Below are 17,213 nucleotides of genomic sequence, written 5' to 3' on the forward strand. Positions count from 1 at the left end.
CAAGAAACACAGCAATAAATAAAAGCGAACAATGCCGGCTCCCCCCTTCCCCCCCGCCGCCCCCTCCCTCCGCCCAGCCCAGGATCCAGCCGGGCGCCTGGGAAAGGGGGCTCCGGCCGGCGGCGAGCGGGGCCGGCCCCGGGGCGAGTGAATGGGGCTGGCGGGGGGAAGCCGGGCGGAGGGGAGGGGACCCGAGAGCATAAGAAGGGAAGGCAGCGCCGGCGGCGGCGAGCAGAGGCGGTGACAGCCCCGGGGAGCGCCGGCATGGCCGGGCGGGCCCCCCGCAAGCACTGCGGCCGCGGGGGCTTGGCCGCTTTTTGGGGGAGCCGCATCTTCATCCTGGGGTTGCTGCTGCTGCTCCCCGGGCGGGGGGATGCTTCTGCACCGCGAGGTGAGGGGAGAGGGGGGGGCGAGGGGGAGGCGCACCCCGGGTTCAGCCCGCGGGGAGGGGGGTGGGTGGGTGCGGGTAGGGGTTCCCCGCGATTTGCAGGGGCAGAATGGATGTGGTTGGGGGGAGGAAGGGAGGGGGGGGGGGGGGATCGCGTCCCTGGGCTCGGAGCGGGGGAGGCTGTGGGCAGCGCTCCCTCCTTTTGGCCCCATCGCCCTGCTGGGGGTGTCTCCCCCCCCGCCCCCAAATTCCCCCCTCTCGGAGGGTCCCCTAAGCCCCATCCCAGCGCTGCCCGGGCCTGGGCGGCCAGACTCTGCGCTATGACTCTATATGGTCTGGTTGGGATGGGAGGGCTGGGACCAGCCAGCCCACCCCCCCTCCCCCGAGAGAGAGGATGGATTCGGCTTCTCAGCCCCCAGCTCCTCCAGCACCCCCGGAAGGGCAGAGACACCCCCCCTCCCCCCTTGTCTCACCATCCTGAGCCTCTCTTGGGTCCCCACAACTGTCCCAGTTCCGGGTGGTGGCACCTTGAAAGGGAGCTGGTAGTGGCTTGTGCTGCTGATGTGTGTTTTGGGGTGAAACTTGGCTTTTCCTGCTACTGAGAAAATACACGATTTTCCCCAGAGGTTGCTATCGCTTTTCAAATGGGAGGGGGGGTTACCAGGTTGGGTTCAACCTCCTCTAGTCTCTTTTCTCCATCCCTAATTCCTTCCCCAACCCCTCCAAGTAGCTGAGGCTGATGCTTCTCCTCGCAAAGCACAAGTTTTATTATTATTTTTTTTTTTTTTTTTTTTTTTACTTTTGAGCTTTGCTGGGTTTTCTGCTGCTGCTGAAATTAAGTTTTCCAGCAACTCCAAGAGAGACCCGTGTGAGCTGTGCAGCTGGGAGAGGAATGGGGAGGGTGGTGGGAGCCAGAAACCTCTGTTTGGATTAAAGAGGACAGGAGGAGCAGACGGGAAAGCTGCCCGCTTCTGCTGGAGCCTGGGCGCTGCAGGGCTCGTCTTCGGGCTTGGGCATCTCCCAAACGCAGGGCTGCCCAGCTGCAGGGGTGCAAACATCCCAAATGCCAAAGCAACGCTGTTCCTGACACAGCATTCCCAGAAGGGAGTGGGAATGAGTGTGTTTTCCAGGGAAAAAGAGAAGGGGTGCGTGTGTGTGTGAGAAACCTCCTCTGCCCTACATTTGGATTTATTTGACTTAAATTTTTAAGGGCCTATCTTATGCTCCGAGTCTCTCCGATTCCCAGCCAAAGCTATAGTCAAAACAGTGAGAAGCTTAATATAATAACCAAGAGGTTTTTACGATGTGGCCCGAAGCCCAGCCCAGTAACCCCTGCAGAACGGCTGCCCCTCGTGTCCCATCCTCTCCCCAGACAGCGTGGGAGAAAGACGGGCTTTGCAGCAAGCCGGGATAGGCAGCGTCTCCCTGTCCTTCTCCCTCTGCAGCAGCCAGTGAAGGAAAAAAATAGGATATTTTTCCCCCTTTTATCTGTAACGTGAGGGCAGCAAACCCTGCCAGGGCTGCCCACCCTTCATGGCTGAACGCAAGTGGCATCGCAGCCGTGTCTCGGTTTCCCCACCAGAAAGTGAGGGTTATATATGGCTGGGTGGTTTGGAGGGCCTTGGCAATGCTTTCGGAGGAGGTGAGGAGAAGGAAACTGGGATGGTGCCACCGCCTTATCTACAGTTATTCCTGGAATCTGATTAAATGCTATATATAATGAAAGTTGATTAAATGCCACTGTGCGATAGCGCCGGGCGCGTCCTGGGGCCTCGCGGGACAGACGTGGCCGGGCTGGGTAGCTTGATCATGTTAAACACTCAGTCTGCAGTTCCCAATGAATAACTCCATCTTTTTTTTTTTTTTTTTTTTTCCTTTTTCTTTTCAATAACTTCATCTTTCCTCAAGCCAAATCCCCCCAGATAGTTGCAAGGGGAACCAAAACAAGCATATAAAATTATAAAGCCGTAAGCCCTGTTATTCCACTCCCTTCGTAAATAACTTTGCCCTTTGCTGGGGAAGGTTACTAGGTCCAAGCTTTCGCTGACAACATTTGGCTTGGCAAGGTGGTCCAGCCCTTGACAGTTTCGATAGACCTTATCCCCTCTCTGTAGCATCTTCAGATTTTATTTTTTTTTTCTGTTGCTGTCCGGGCTTAAGTCATCAGTAGCTGCTCGCTCTGCTGCAATCAAATACAGCCACATTGTTTAGGAAAAAAAACCCAACTCTTAGAAAGTCTGCCTGTCTCTAATCGAGCCAAGGAATTGCTTGTACTGCTCTGCCCCGGGGAGTTGGGATGGCTCAGAGAAACCCGTAATGTGCTGCAGCTATTTTAGCTCCTCTGCTCCCTGCTCGAGCCCAGCTCTGGCTGGAAAGGCGATGGCTTCGTTTCTGCGTGATCAAACCATGCTTCCCTATCCTGTAAATGATGATGATCAATGGTGTAAAAGCATAAAGCCAAAAAAAAAAGCGGGGGGGGGGAACCAAACAACTGTTTGTGTGATTCAGGAGAGATGGGGCAGGCGGGTGGACGCGTTGTTGCCTGCGCAGCCCTACCCTCCCCCGGGGCTGGGGTGATCTGGGGGTGCTCGATGGGGTTTACCTGAGCTGGTTGGTGATGGCCAGGGTGCGAGCGGGGCCGATACCCATGTGCTGGCTGCCTCTTCAAGGAGGGGTTTCAGGGGATTTAGGGCACCGGTTTTGGGACCTGGGTGGGCAGCAGTGCTCTTGGGAGGATTCCAAGACCAAGGCTGGGCCAGCGATGAGGGTGTTGGTCTGGGGAAGGGGCAACGCTTTGGCTTCATGCTGATGTCCCTCCCCAAGAAACACCTAAGAGGTGCCCCTGGATGTTGGCCAGAGACCCCAGCTCTGTGCCTTCCCCCCATTTCTCTCTTGACGTGGCTGTGGAGGAACTCCCACTCTCAGGGGCTTGCAAGGTCTGGTCCTCTGCTCACCAGGTCTTCTCTTTCCCAGGGTCACCATCCCATGGAGAGCGGGTCACTCCACACTGGCTCCTCAGGGGCCGTACCAGACGAGCTGTCAGCCTGGATGAAAAGGTAAGGGCAGAAACAGTTCCTCTCCCCTGCACTGCGCAGCTGGGTCCTGCACCCAGAGGTCTTCATGGTGGGACTCAGATGGAGACATTGAGTTTGGAGGTCCCATGAGCAGGATGTCGAGTTTGTAGGACCCGTAGTGCCCTGGTGGCCAAAAAGGTGAATGGCATCCTGGGGTGCATCAAGAAGAGTGTGGCCAGCAGGTCGAGGGAGATTATCCTCCCCCTCTACTCTGCCCTGGTGAAGCCGCATCTGGAGTGCTGTGTCCAGTTCTGGGCTCCCCAGTTCAAGAAGGACAGGGAACTGCTGGAGAGGGTCCAGCAAAGGGCTACAAAGATGATTAGAGGATTAGAACATCTCTCCTATGAGGAAAGGCTGAGGCACTTGGGTCTTTTTAGTCTAGAGAAAAGAAGATTGAGGGGGGATCTTATTAATGCTTATAAATACTTAAAGGGAGGGTGCCAGGGGGATGGGAACAGTCTTTTTTTCAGTGGTGCCCAGTGATAAGACAAGAGGTAACGGGCACAAACTTGAGTATAGGAAGTTCCACCTAAACATGAGGAGGAACTTCTTTACTTTGAGGGTGGCAGAACACTGGAACAGGCTGCCCAGAGAGGTGGTGGAGTCTGCCACTCTGGAGACATTCAAAACCCACCTGGACGCTGTCTTGTGCAACCTGCTGTAGGTGACCCTGCTCTGGCGGGGGGGTTGGACTAGATGATCTCCAGAGGTCCCTTCCAACCCTGACCATTCTGTGATTCTGTGATCACCCTGTTCAGGTGATGAACAGGGAAAGCAGAGGATGCAACAGTGAGTTAATTAAATGTGGTCTTAACTATTGGGCAGTAGGAAGGATGACCAAGAGCTATAGGGTGAGTGGCAAGGAGCTGGGCTGTTTGGAGAGAGGAGATGGAGGTAATTCGTCAGACTAGTGGCTTGGCCAGGATAGACAAACTAGCAGTATTAGCTAAAGGGCAAGTGCTGTAGGATTTAAGGATGATATCCTTGGGATCACTGTAAAGAAGCCAGGCATGGGCTGGGGGGAGGAGAGGACATCTCTTCCCAGGGCTGGTCTGCTGACCGTCGCGCCCTCCCTGCCACCCCCACCGTCTCCAAATCCACTTTATGAGATGCTTGTGGTGACCCTTGCCTGGGTTTGGCGCCTTGCCGGGCTGTGGGGTCAACCAGCTCTGCAGCTGCCCATCGGTCGCAGCAGCTGGTCCTCATACACAGCAGCTGGGAGGGTCTCAGGGGCTGCGGTCTTCTTTGGGGCAGATCAAATCGCTTCCCAGCACAATAAACACTGATGTGGATGGTTGCAGGAAATCATTGTGTTTTGGGGCTGAGCAGATTTGCTGATGAGGAGACTCCATGCTGAGAAGTGACCTTCTCTGGTGGCATCTCCCTGGAGCAGGGGCTGAGGATGGCTTTGAAGCAACATGAGATGCCTCCAAGTGAGACTTCCTTGGTCCAGGCAAGAGATACTGAGGGGGGGAATCAGCCCAGCTTCCCTGAAGCGAAAGTGGAGAGGGAGAAGGGCTTTGTGCTGCCCTGTCTCCTCCGAGGGGCTGGACGATGCCTTTTCCCAGGGCAATCAGGAGCATCGCTCTGATCGGCACTGGCTGCTGGGAATTATGCTTCTCTGGTAGCTGAAATAGCTGGTCGTACTGGGGATGCAGTGGTCAGCCTGCAGAAATGTCCCCTCCCTTCCTAGCAGCCCTGTATCGATCTATATTTAGGTTGGAGGGCACTCGAGATAGGGAATGTATGGCAGTGGGAGGTTTATTTATACTCTCCTAACCCCCCGCTGCCCGAAATTGTGCTGGGTGGGTGCAAATCGGAGGCACACGTTGTGTTTTGGGAGTCACCAGGGGACCCTGGGGCTGGTGGGGCTGGGGTGGCCACTGGCTGGGGACGGGGTGGCTGGGTAGGTCCCAGTGTGTTTCCTGGCATCTGCTCTGCGTCCGCTGGCTCCAGCCAGCCCGAAACAAGGAGGCTGCTGTTCCTTGGAGTAGGGGAAAGGCAGGGAGAGGGAGGGTGGTCGCAGCCAGGAGTGGGGAGGTTTTGCAGGAGAAGGACGGTGGCAACCAGACAAAGGATGGAGTAGGAGTGAGCAGGCTCCCTGCTTGCAGAGAGAGCCCCAAACTGGCCCTTTTTGCTCTGGTACTGCCTGACATGTGTATTTTTAGGATCAATTTAGCCCGCCCCATCCCCGCCCCGTCTCCTCCTGCCCTCCAGCAAAGATCCTGGAAATAAATAGGGCTGTGTGGTTGCTGCCAGCCCGCTCTGTTTGTCCAGGAATGACTGGCTTTCGGGGCGGGAATCTGCAAGGAGACAACACTCGAGCGCATGAAATGATGGGTTCAAGCGTGGTGACTGCCCTGAGGCTCTTCCGTCCCTTCCCCGGGTGCTCCTCCTTGGCGCAGCGGGTGGGATGCTGTGGGGTGGCCCATGCCATGGTCCCGGGGGACAGCACGATGTCTCCTTTCCCTCTTCCCGGAGGAGTGAGATTGAGCCAGTGAGAAGAGGAGGAGGATGGTGGTGGTGGCCCTGTGGTCCCATCGTGTGCGGGCTGGCACGGCGCTGGGCGGGCTGGACCTTGCCTCCCCCCTCTACACCCTCCTCTCTCCTATTGTTCGGGATTGAACTCCCGGCGGGCTCAACGGCTCCCTGCACACATGGAAGCGATTTCGGAGAGGCTGGGGAGGAGGTCGTGGGGACCCTGATTGCAAACAGCTCCCTTGTCACTGCCGGCTCAGGGTGGGATCCTGCCCCGCTGCTGCCGGCATCCTCCTCCTCCCACTCCTTCCTCCAGGCTCTGGTCACAGAGCGAAGGCTGCCAGAGCTGACTGCAGGCTTTTCCAGCCCTTCGGAGCTGGAAAAGGAGGTTGTGCCCAGCATCCTGGCCCAGGTGTTCCACCAGTATCCAGCCCCGAAGTACGGGAGTCCCCTGTCCCTTCCCTGGGGACCCACCCAGCCTGTCATGCTGCCTGTGGCGTTCCCTGCCTTATTGCTTTCCCTTTGTAATTGCTTTTCCCCAAGCATGGTTTCTCACTGCAGTGATTTTCCACTGAAAGAGGGTGGGTTTAGATTGGACACAAGGAAGAAATGTTTTGATAGGAGGGTGGTGACACACTGGACCAGGTTGCCCAGAGAAGTTGTGGGTGTCCCCTCCCTGGAAGTGCTCAAGGCCAGGCTGGAGGGGGCTTTGAGCAAACCTGATCAAAGCAGAAGCTGTCCCTGTCCTTGGTGGGTGGGTTGGACTAAATGATCCTTGAAGATCCTTTCCAATGCAAACCATTCTGTGATTCTGTGTTTCTATAAATCACGAGGGCTGATGAGTACCCAGGCAGAAGAGTCCCTCAGCCTTCCTCCAGGTCTCTCCTGGCTCCCTGGCCCTGTACGGTAATGCATCATGGCACTGATGATCCACCCACCACTACCCTTCACACTGTGGGATCATCTGCTGTGTCCCTGGAGCAGCCAGTGTCTCCCTGTCCTGGGGGTGGGACGTGGCTGTCCCCTTCATCCTTACTGACGAACACTTTGGAGCATTCCCTCTGGCCGTGGCTGGGTGGCGATACCCTTTCCCTGCCCTGGCCCTGCAGTGGGGGCCCCTCCCCTGAGAGCATCGCATCCATGTGGGGTCACAGCCCTGCTCCGGGAGAAGGAAGGGAGGAGAAGGACCACCAGGTGCCGAGGACACACACTCCTGCAATCTGTTTCCTGTAGGGAAGCCCTTTTCCCTTGGCAGCGTGTGGCAGGACTGAGCAAACCCTGACATGGTCCCTGAGCCAAGTTTGCTTCAAAACAACCAAAATCCTGCCTCTGTCTCCAGGGCCTGGATTACCCTGGTTCCCCTGACTCCCCTGGAGCTGGCTGTCCCCAGGATGCTTTTCCAGTGAGCAGCTGGAGCGAGGGCCTTGTCCTTGAGGTCTCGGATCCCGATACCGGTGTGCATTTAAGACAAGGCGATGCAGTCTCCAAGCTGTGTTCTTCAAATCCTAGCTGTGCTGCTGGGATCTAGCTGCCCGAGGAGGACCTGGCTCAGCCATGATGCTCCAGCTGCAAAACCCATCACCAAATCCTCCAGAGAGCATCTCCTGGTAACTCTGAGCCCCGTCTTCCTTGTTACATCCAGCCTTGCATGCGTTTACTTAGGAAATCAGGGCTTGTGGGACCTGCCCGCGCAGATGGCCGGGCTGTGATTTGAATGTGGCTTTTGGATTTTGGCTTAACTAGTGATTTCCCAAGGACCTCAGCGGTCTCTGAGCCTGATCCCAGGCGAGCCACTTTCCTGCAGGGCAGCAGGAGATTTCCAGGAAGGGTGGAGGAGGGAACCTGGGCGAGGAGGATGGCCAGGAGCCGTGGGGAGACAAAGATCATCTTTCGCCTGGAAGAGCAACGCAAACCCTTTGGCCTCAGCTCCTCTGCAAACATCCTTGCGGTTTTTCTGATCAGCGGATTGAAAAAGAAAAATAGACTCGAACTGGGCCCAGTGGGTCTTCTGGGTTGCTTGCAGGCTGGGTCCTGGCCAGGACAGATTCATCCCAGCTGCTCTTTGCCTCTCCCAGCCCAGCCCCTGGTGGGACTGGCTTTGCTGGGGTGTCCTGGAAGGGGGCCACCACTTCTACATCCAGCCAGGGCTGAGGGAAGGTGGTTCCTGCAGCTCGTGCCGGGGACCAGTGCATACTTTTCATGGCCATTGGAGAAAGGAGGTGGCAGTGTTTGGATGAGGGAGGAAAATGCTGGAGCCCAGGAAGATGCTGGAGCTTGGGGTGATGCTGGAGTCCAGGCAGATGCTCATCCCCGCTCATTCCTGGTGCACAACATCTTGACTAGCAGCTTTTGGGGACCTGCCTGATAGACTCAAGGCAAAATTATCTGTGTTTAATTAATGCAATAACCCTTCCTGCCCTTAGAGTTGGGGTTTTTTTGACTCCTGCCTGTCACGAGTGGCGCTTACACTCTCCTTCTCCCTCGTCTTATTCCTTGCTATTTATTTCTCCAGGCACCAAGCTGGTTTCAGCCCCATCCTGGCTGAAACCAGGATCAATCCCCTGCTGCCCACTGCCTCTCCGTGTGCTCTCCGGGGAAACTGAGGCATGGGGAAGGGGAGAGATTGCGATGTGCCTCCTCGCAGGGGTCGGACACGGACCCCATTAGCAGCAGTTTGTTTTCCAGCCTTTGGCAGCCTGGGAGACGGGACAGTGCGTGTACAGGGAGCTGTGAACGCCGGGATAACCCTGCACACACATATGTCCCTTTAAGACGGCAGCTGGGAAAGAGCATTTTGCCAGTAAAGGCCCTTAAGTCGAGGCAGGGAGTAATTGCTGGGGAATTCAAAACCGGGAAGGAGCCGGCGGGGGGGGGGGGGGGGGGGGGGGGGGGGGGGGGGGGGGAGGAGAAGGAGGAGGAGGAGATGGGCTGCGGGGAGAGGGTGTTAGGGAGATCAGACACGGGGAGAAACAGGCTTGAAAAAAAGGGAGAGCGGGGGGAGAAGAAGGGAAATGGCAAGAAAAATGTACAGACCATGTTTGGCCAGAGAGTGATGTTTGTATAAGATCATGTTCTAAAAATACGGCCCGTTCCCACCATCACTGAAGGAGGGGAGCCCTCTGCCCCGGCTTCCTCCTCCCTGCATCACACAGGGCCCCTCGCCGGGAATGGGGACCGGGGACCGTGGCCATGCCGTGGCTGTGCCGAAGGTGCTCACTGCGAAGCAGCTTGGAATCAGCTTGCTTTGCTGCTTTGTTGTTGTGTTTTTTTTTTTTTTTTTTTTTAAGTGCTGTGTCTCGTCTCCTTTTTTGGAGCTGGGAAGATGGTGTTGGAGGCAAAGAGGGGCTCAGCCAGTCCCCCTTCATCATCCTACCCATGCTGTGGTAACCAGCATCTCCCTGTTCTTGGGAAATGGGACCATAAGGGCTCAAACCCATGGGTTTCCTTGGGGCCACGAGCATCCCTGTGGCCAATTTGAGCAGCTTAATGGGGTCCTTCCATCCCTGGAGCTCAATTTGGGGTGGACCTGCAGGAACACCCATCCTGGGATTGCAAACCCTGTGTCCTGGGGTGCAGCAGTGGTGGTACCCGGCTGCCCTGCACCCCAAAATACTTTGTCCCATGATGCTGCCCCTTAAAAGCATGATGGTCCCCGGGAGGGTGGCCCTGGGGCTGCCAGGCTGGAGGTCCCCCAGCATCCACAGCGCCCAGGATGCAGGGTGGGGATCAGGGTGCATGAAGAGCAAAGCTTTGCTGACGGCCACCTCTATAGGGATGAGAGGGGACAGCAGGATTTAGCCCAAGCTGGGAATCACCCAACTTTACCCCTGTCCCGCTGCATTCCTAGTGACCGGCTGCAAAACCCCGTGATGCTGAGAGCAGCTGAAGCCAGAGCCTTGCGGGGACGGCTCCTTCCTTTCCCCTTTCCCTCCAGAGCTGGGAAAACCTCGCCAGATTGTGGCCAGGGTGCTGGAGCCCTGCGGCTGATCCTGAGCATAGGGCTGAGGGCTGGCAGCCTGCCGGGCTCCCTGCATCCGTCGTGGATGGGGAGGGAACCGAGCGAGGGAGACAGAGCCAGCCACACTGTCCGGGCCATAAACAGAGACAGGGAGATGCTTTTAGTGTCCCCAGCGCTGGAGCCGGGGAAGGGATATGGGGACATCGGAGGAGGGTGGCACTTCTGGGCTCCAGCCCATCCCGTCACGTGCAAACGAGCTGTGCTGGTGCGGATCCCTGCATAGGGTTCCCATTTAATGCCCTCCAAAGCGAGGGAGTGAGTAAAACTGCCGGCATCCTGGGGAAGCTGAGTCAATCGTTTCCTCTTGCTGCCCTGCCGTATTTTTAACGGTGCGGTTATCCGGTGCCCGGGCGGTTGCTATTTATTTCCGTACCCTGCAGGGGTGCACGCAGGTGCCGACCCACCCAGGGAGCAGCCTCTGCAAGATCCGGCTCAGGATCTCCAGTGGGATGAAGCCGCGGTGGGATAGAGCACACAGACTCCGTTCGGGATGCTCGGGGCAGTGCTCCTGATCCTGTATCACATATCTGTTCTCTTTTGACGTCTTTTTCTGGGGGAGCTGCCAGCAGAGTTGGGATTTGCTTTCTCACTCCCTCTCTTGTGGGGTGAATCCCAGCGCGAATCTTCTTTTATCTGCTGCTGTTCATGGGAAATCAAGCAGGAGGGTTTATTTCATGCCTTCCACGGGCTTGCAGCAGAGGATGGAGTAGGTGGAACAGATCCACGGAGGAGAGGCTGGGATATGCCCTGAGCTGAGGAGCAGAGGAAGGTGCTGGAGACAGGGATGGGCAGAGGAGATAATGTCCGGTGGGAACAGCACAGGGTGCCTCATGGTCCATTGCCAGCTTGAATCGAGGGACTGAGCTTTTGTGAGGTGAGGTGCTATGGGTCGGTGTGGGATGTCCCCTGCAGAATGACTGGGGATCTTCAGGGACCTCCTGGCCTCCATGTCCCCACTCACCCCCACCCTTGCCCTGGGGCATGCGTGCTCTCACTGCTCCTGCTGAATTTTTGCAGTTGGAAAAGCAGCTCCTGCTTTTACAAACAGGTATGGTGCTCAAAATCCATTGCACCTGCTGTCCTTTGTGTCGCTAATGGAGCGGTAGGTCCTACAATAACACAGGCAGGCAGCAGGGTAGGCAGGCACCCGGCTGGCAGCATCCTGGGCTCTGTCTGTTCTAACTCTGTCCCTCCTTTGCTTCCTCCGTAGGTGCTGGCGCCTGCCCGGGCGAAGCTGTCTGTGATGGCTGAGGGCAGAGAGCTCGTCCTGGTGCTGGAGAGGAACCAGTAAGTGTCGGGGTTGGGTCTGGGGAAGGCGAGCTGGGTGTCCCTGGCTTGGTCCCACCTAGACCAGTAGTATCCTGGCTGTCCTGTCCTGGCTTTCTTGCCCACAGAGGAAGGGATGGCCCGGTGTGGCTTCCTGCCGGCTGTGGCCGATGCGGTAGTTTGGGCTGAAATGCTCCTTTTTTTCACTGCTCACACCTGTGTTGTGCAAGAAGCAGCCTTGGCTCGATGCCACGGTGCAGGACCCAGCGTGGGTGAAGGCGGTGTGGGGTGTCTAGGGGATGGAGATGTGCCAGGCAGAGGGTCAGCTGGCCGGGGGCCTCTTGGGCTGCCATCCCGCTGGTTGGGCTAATCCTCTGAGGTCTTTGGAGGTATCTCGTGGTGGGCAATGCTGACTGCTGGCAGTGATTTGGAAACCTCTGCTGCTTTTCTGCTGGACTGGGGTTGGCAGCCTGGCACCGTTCCTGGGTGACCTTGCCATGTAGTCTCGCTTGACCCTTTCTGGGCCCCTTCTTTGGTTCAGCTTGGATGCAGGTGCCAGCAGCATCTGTCCCTTGTGACTCTCACCCAGCCTGGCATCCCCTCATGTTGGGGCTGGCGTAAGGAGAGCAATTGTATTCATCTCCTGCCCTGTTCTCCTTGCCCCTCTCCCTGAGACCTTGTGGCATTTGTTCCTTTTTGGATTCAGGTCCTTCCTGGTGCCAGGTAGCCCCGTGGTGGAGCAGGGCAGAAAGCTGATCTCTGCAGGGTGGGCTTCTGCTTCCAATTCTGCTTCTCACCAGCTGCTGTGGGAGGCCCGTGCCTGGTAGAGCCCCCTTTTTGCTGCTGTTTGGGTACAAAAGCAGCCACCATGGTGTCCCCTGAACAGCCCTGCTGGGCAGCAGGTCCCAGTGACCTGCAGAGGGGCTTTTGGTGTGCAGGAAGGAGAACTGGGGAGTTGCCATGCATGTTGTGTTTTAGGATTGTGGGCAATGGAGAGGTTGGCAGTGGGGGTTGAAAACTCAAGTGCAAAGCTTAGCCTTGTTTCTAGCTGGTGCATCAGGCCTGGAGATGTTTGTATGTCTTCTCATGACCCTTGTTCTGTCTTGGTACCACTTTGCCATGCTGAAGCGATGAGTGTGACCAGGAGGGGTGAAGAGCATCCGTGGTGGTTGTGGTGCCTCCAGCAGGACCAGAGGAGTGTGGGGCATTGCAGGATGCTGAACTCTGGATGAGGGCACAGTGAAATAGATGAGGGGGTTGGTGGCAGCAAAAGGGAGAAGAGCACCCAGGACCATCCATGGCACCCAGGACCATCCATGGTACCCAGGATCATCCATGGCACCCGAAAGCATTCATGGCACCTAGGACTGTCCATGACACTCAGGACTGTCTGTAGCACCCAGGACCATCTGTGGCATCAAAGAGCATCCATAGCACACAGGACCATCCATGGCACCCAAGACAGTTCATGGTACTCATGATAGTCCATGGCATTCAAGATCATCCACAGCACCCCGGATAGTATGTGGCATCCAAGAGCACCCGTGGCACCCAGGACAATCCCTGACACCCAAGACATGGCACTCAAGAACTTCCATGGCACCTCGGACCATATGTGACACCCATAGGCAGTCCATATGGCACCCAGTATAGTCCATAGCACCCAAGACTGGCTGTGCCTCGTGGTTGTGTCTACTGGGGAGGCCAGTGCACCCCTGGCCATCTACACTGCTGTCTTGTGCCAGCTAACAGGGCTCCTTAGCCCTGCTAGGTCATGGGCCAGTGAGGCCATGCGAGACCTCAAATCTTCTTTCTTATGGTACTGGGAGATGTGGCCTCCAAAATAATCCTTTGTGGTGTTTTCCAACAAGGCCTTCCCTTGTGCTGGAGGGGAATACATGTGTCCTTGCCCTTCCTCTCCTGGGGCTTCTGGTCCTTGGCCTGCCCTGGAGAGGGCATCCCAGTGGTCTGAGCCATGCTGGGACTCACTGTGCCACTGGATGGGGGGGTCACTTACTGTGACCCTGGTTGGGGGATCGGTTCAACCCTCCCAGTTCCCCCTATTCCCCAGGCATGGCATGGAGGCTCTTGCCTCTCTGCTGTCCTCAGTGACCTGTCCCCATCCCGGTCGCCAGCTGCCCATCTGCCCCCACACTAGCTGGGCACTTGTCTTGCCAGGCTGCCTACGGGTCCCTATCTAGGACCCAGGCTGAGCTCCTGTCTCCTTTCTCCGCTGTAACTGGAGTTACTGGTGCCAAGCACCCACTCACAGGCGGGCTGGGAAGGCGGGAACGGGCCCACAGCGACATTTTTGAGGCCAAACTGGTTGCAAAATAGAAACCAAGAGGCGGGAGGGCTATTCTGGGGTCGGCTGCTTGGTTTATTTTCTTCTTCTGCAGAATAAAACCCCTGGGATGGGGCCAAACCCCACGAATCGAGGGCCAAACTGTCAGCAGGGTTAAACCCAGCCTTGCTTTGTCCTTCTTTGAGTGGCTGAGACCCCTGCATGCACGCTGTCCCTCGGGGGACCTGCTGTCCCCATGGTGGCTGCAAGCTCATGGCGGGGTGCCCATCACCCTGGCATCTGGGCGTGGGAAACCCCCATCCCTTCCTCTTCTCTCCCACCACCTGTGGGTTCATTTCAGTCTAAATCCCCCCCCGTAAGCTCCCCAGGACCCCCAGCCCCACACGGTTGCTGGTTGCAAGCTCAGCACTGGCTGTTCCCCATGGCAGGAAGCAATTTGTCAGTGCGGGACGGGGCTGCGTCACGGGTGGCCCCAGGACCAGCCTTGGTAGGAGATGGACTGCAGCTGGGGGGAAGCTGAGGCACACAGGGTGAAGGCAGGGGGAGGGTGCAGACTCTGCTAAAAGCAGCCTGAGCTTTCTCATGATCAGCTCTGGTTTTTGGGGGACCCCCGCACCCTGTTGCTGAGGTGTTGTGCCAGGTGCATCACCCTTGCTGTGCCATGAGTGAGGCAGAGTGACATGCCCAGGGCTGGAGGGGGTGGCTGTGTCGGAGGCCTCAAACCTCCCGTGTCCTCAGCTGGACCCTGAGTATGGTGTTGATCCCTTCTTCTTCCAGCAGGATGCTTCCCGCTCTGGGGACTTTGGTAGTCCCAAGGGAGGTTTGGTCCTTATGGAGAAGCTGTCACCTTACCTGGCTGCTCATCTTCAGTGGTGGCGAGATGGCCACTGAACCAGGGGGTGGGTGGGCAGCCGGGCTCCTCCTGTGTAGGTCCCCTGTCCCAGACCAGCAGGACCTCGAAGCAGTACGGGCAGCCTCTTCCTTTCTGAGACACAAAGGGAGATGTTGGACTGCTATTCATGGTTGAATGGTGGGCAACCAACCGCTGGTCAGCGGCCAGCCCTGATGCAGCGGTGATGGCCACACTGCCATCTCCACTGCCCGAAGCTTTGCAAAGGGGGGGCTGCGAAGGGGAACCATGCAGACGGCTCAGCCCTGCATGGCTGCCCAGGGCTGGGCATAGAGGCTCAGTGTGTCTCTGTGCCGGGACACCCAGAGCAGCTCGAGGGTCCTCACCTCTCTCCCCTCTCCTCTCACTGCAGGCTGCTGGCGCCGGGCTACACCGAGACACACTACGCTGCGGACGGGCAGCCCGTGACGGTGGCCCCCAACCACACGGTGGGTGCTGGGTGATGGGTGTAGCTCACCTCCTTTTTTGAGGGTGCCTTGGCACTTGGGATGAAGCCAAAAGCCCCACCGTGACACGGCGCGGTGTTTTCGCTGGCAGCATCCCCGGCGCCTGTCGCGGGAGGAATGCGGCAACACGCGGCTCCTGTATCTCTTGGCCGCGATACAGCACCTCGGGAAATAAACACAGGCAGCGCCGGGCCCGAGCAGCCCTCCCTCTCCCCGACGTCCCCCCACCGGCCATTTGTCACCCTTCCAGCCAGCCGAGCCGGGCGCGGGGCTGTCTGTGTCCCTGGCTGAACCGCTGGAGCCGGCAGCCTCCTGGCTCCGTCCCTCCCGTTGCCCGGTGCAGAGGGACACCGCTCGCCTGGCTGGGAAATGCAAAATGGGTGTTTTGTTGGGGCTGAGAACATGGGATTTGTTGCTGCCCGTCCCTGCGTGGTGGTTTCTAACGGAGATCTCCATCGCCTCTCTCTCAGGACCACTGTTACTACCATGGACACGTCCGGGGCTATGGCGGCTCCTGGGTCGTCCTCAGCACCTGCTCGGGAATACGGTATGGAGATGTGCGGGGCAGGGGATCTTGTGGGGCTGACGAAGAGGGGGATGGATCTGGTTGCCCCCTTTCTCCCTGCAGGGACCCCCTCTGGGTGGACCCTGGAGCAGCACTGATGGTCCTGCAAGCCCAGCTCTAGATGCTTCGTGGGGCTGGTTTTCCATCGCTCCCCTTCTCCCATCCTTCAGCCAACCCTGGCGGCAGGCAGGGTTGGGAGAAGCCGTTTTTCTGGCAGCAGGAGCTGCCTTCAAGGAAATTCCTCTCTGGAGGAGGCGAGATCCCGCACCCCACAGCTGGTACCCCAGAACTGAGCTTAGCCCCGCTTGCAGGCACCAGCTGGTATCCCATCCCGTGTTTGTGTGGTCTGACCAGCACGGAGGTTTTAATGCTAAGGTTGTATTAGCTCGTAGGGCTGTAGTGACAGAGACACCCATCTCTTGTCTCTGCCCTGACCCCGGGTATGGACCAAGCTGAGGTGTAGTGAGTTTGTGGGGCCTCAGCAGGGGCTGGGGGAGCAGAGTGAAAGCACCACAGGTGCCACTGGGGTCTTCTCTCTGTTGCCAGGGGTCTGATAGTGCTAAGCAGCAACGCCAGCTACTACCTGAAACCCCTGGGGACCACCAAGGCGGGCCACCACATCATCCACCGAGCAGAGCACTTGCCTATTAGAGGTGGGACCTGCGGCCACAGCGACGATTTCGGGAGCACCATTGCTGACATCGCTCTACTCTTCCAGCCGGTGCACCACCGGGTAAATCCGTCCTGGGGTCCTTCACTTGTGGAGGGGCAGAGGGCTGAGAGTGGGGCCATCTGTGCCCCTCCTAAATGCCTGCAGCTTGCGGTGGGGTGCCCGTCACCCTGGCATCTGGGCAGGGTTGCACAGGCAGATGGGACATGAGGGGTGTTCATGGGCAGCTCACCTAGTTTCAGTTTGGGCAGGAGATCTCGAAGGGAGGATGTGTGGGTTGGGGATCGGTGCTGTGTCATACAATGTGGGACGTGATGTGAGGTGACATCGGGAATTGCACTAAAGCTGCCCAAATTTTCCTGGTCTCCTCATGCCTCAGTTTCCCCTCTTGGCCGTCCTTCCTGGGCAGCTCTGCAGTGCCTGGGGAACCTGTGACGCCCAGAGCCGCAGGCTGCCTGCTGTTTCAGTCCTCCAAGCCTTGCTGTCTGTCTTGCAGGCTAAGCGAGATGCCTGGAGGACCATGAAGTACATGGAGCTCTTCATTGTTGCTGATCACACACTGGTGAGCGCTGCGGGGGGGGCAGAAACCTGGTCCCCTGCCAGAAAAGCCGGGACCCCTCTCTGTCTCCCTGTCTGCTCTTCCTCTGGTGACCCTTCCCCATCCCCATCTCTCTGCAGTACAGGAACCAGAACCTCAACCTGGGCCTCACCAAGCAGCGCATAGTGGAGATCGCAAACTACGTGGACAAGGTAACAGCCGGCAAGAGGGACCTGCCACCACCTCCATCATTCCCGGAGCATGTGAAAGAACCTGAGCTCAGAGCTAGCCTGGTGGTGGCCCTCAGGGACTGTCACCATGTCACTGGGGCTAGGAGTTGAGATGGCAGATGTGAGCATGTGGTAGAAAATGCTTTGCCACCTGTCAGCTGAGCTGCAGCAGTGAAGACGGTGCTGGCTTTTCGCCTTGCTGTGGCCATGGGGATCAGTGCTGGCATCCTTGACAGGAGCAGGGACATGCTTAAGCATTGTCAGCTGATGGATGGCATTGTGCCACCCTGACTGGCTCCTGTGTCGACACCTGTGCCTGTACAGC

General features: G+C 57.7%; 1 protein-coding gene across 1 annotated transcript in view; it reads left to right on the top strand.

Moving 5' to 3' along the window:
* Nucleotides 1-264: 264 nt before the first annotated feature.
* Nucleotides 265-17,213, top strand: part of ADAM33 (ADAM metallopeptidase domain 33) — a gene marked incomplete at its 5' end in the record, with an annotated part of 30,590 nt that continues 13,641 nt past the window's right edge. Inside the window, 8 exons of the mRNA XM_082482067.1 lie at nt 265-391; nt 3,362-3,444; nt 11,169-11,245; nt 14,792-14,867; nt 15,356-15,432; nt 15,997-16,183; nt 16,617-16,682; nt 16,799-16,870. Coding sequence (XP_082338193.1) covers nt 265-391; nt 3,362-3,444; nt 11,169-11,245; nt 14,792-14,867; nt 15,356-15,432; nt 15,997-16,183; nt 16,617-16,682; nt 16,799-16,870 — 765 coding nt within the window. The remainder of the gene's footprint in view (nt 392-3,361; nt 3,445-11,168; nt 11,246-14,791; nt 14,868-15,355; nt 15,433-15,996; nt 16,184-16,616; nt 16,683-16,798; nt 16,871-17,213) is intronic.

Source organism: Vanellus vanellus (assembly GCF_965231255.1).
Source record: "Vanellus vanellus genome assembly, chromosome: 4".
Classification (NCBI taxonomy): Eukaryota; Metazoa; Chordata; class Aves; order Charadriiformes; family Charadriidae; genus Vanellus; species Vanellus vanellus.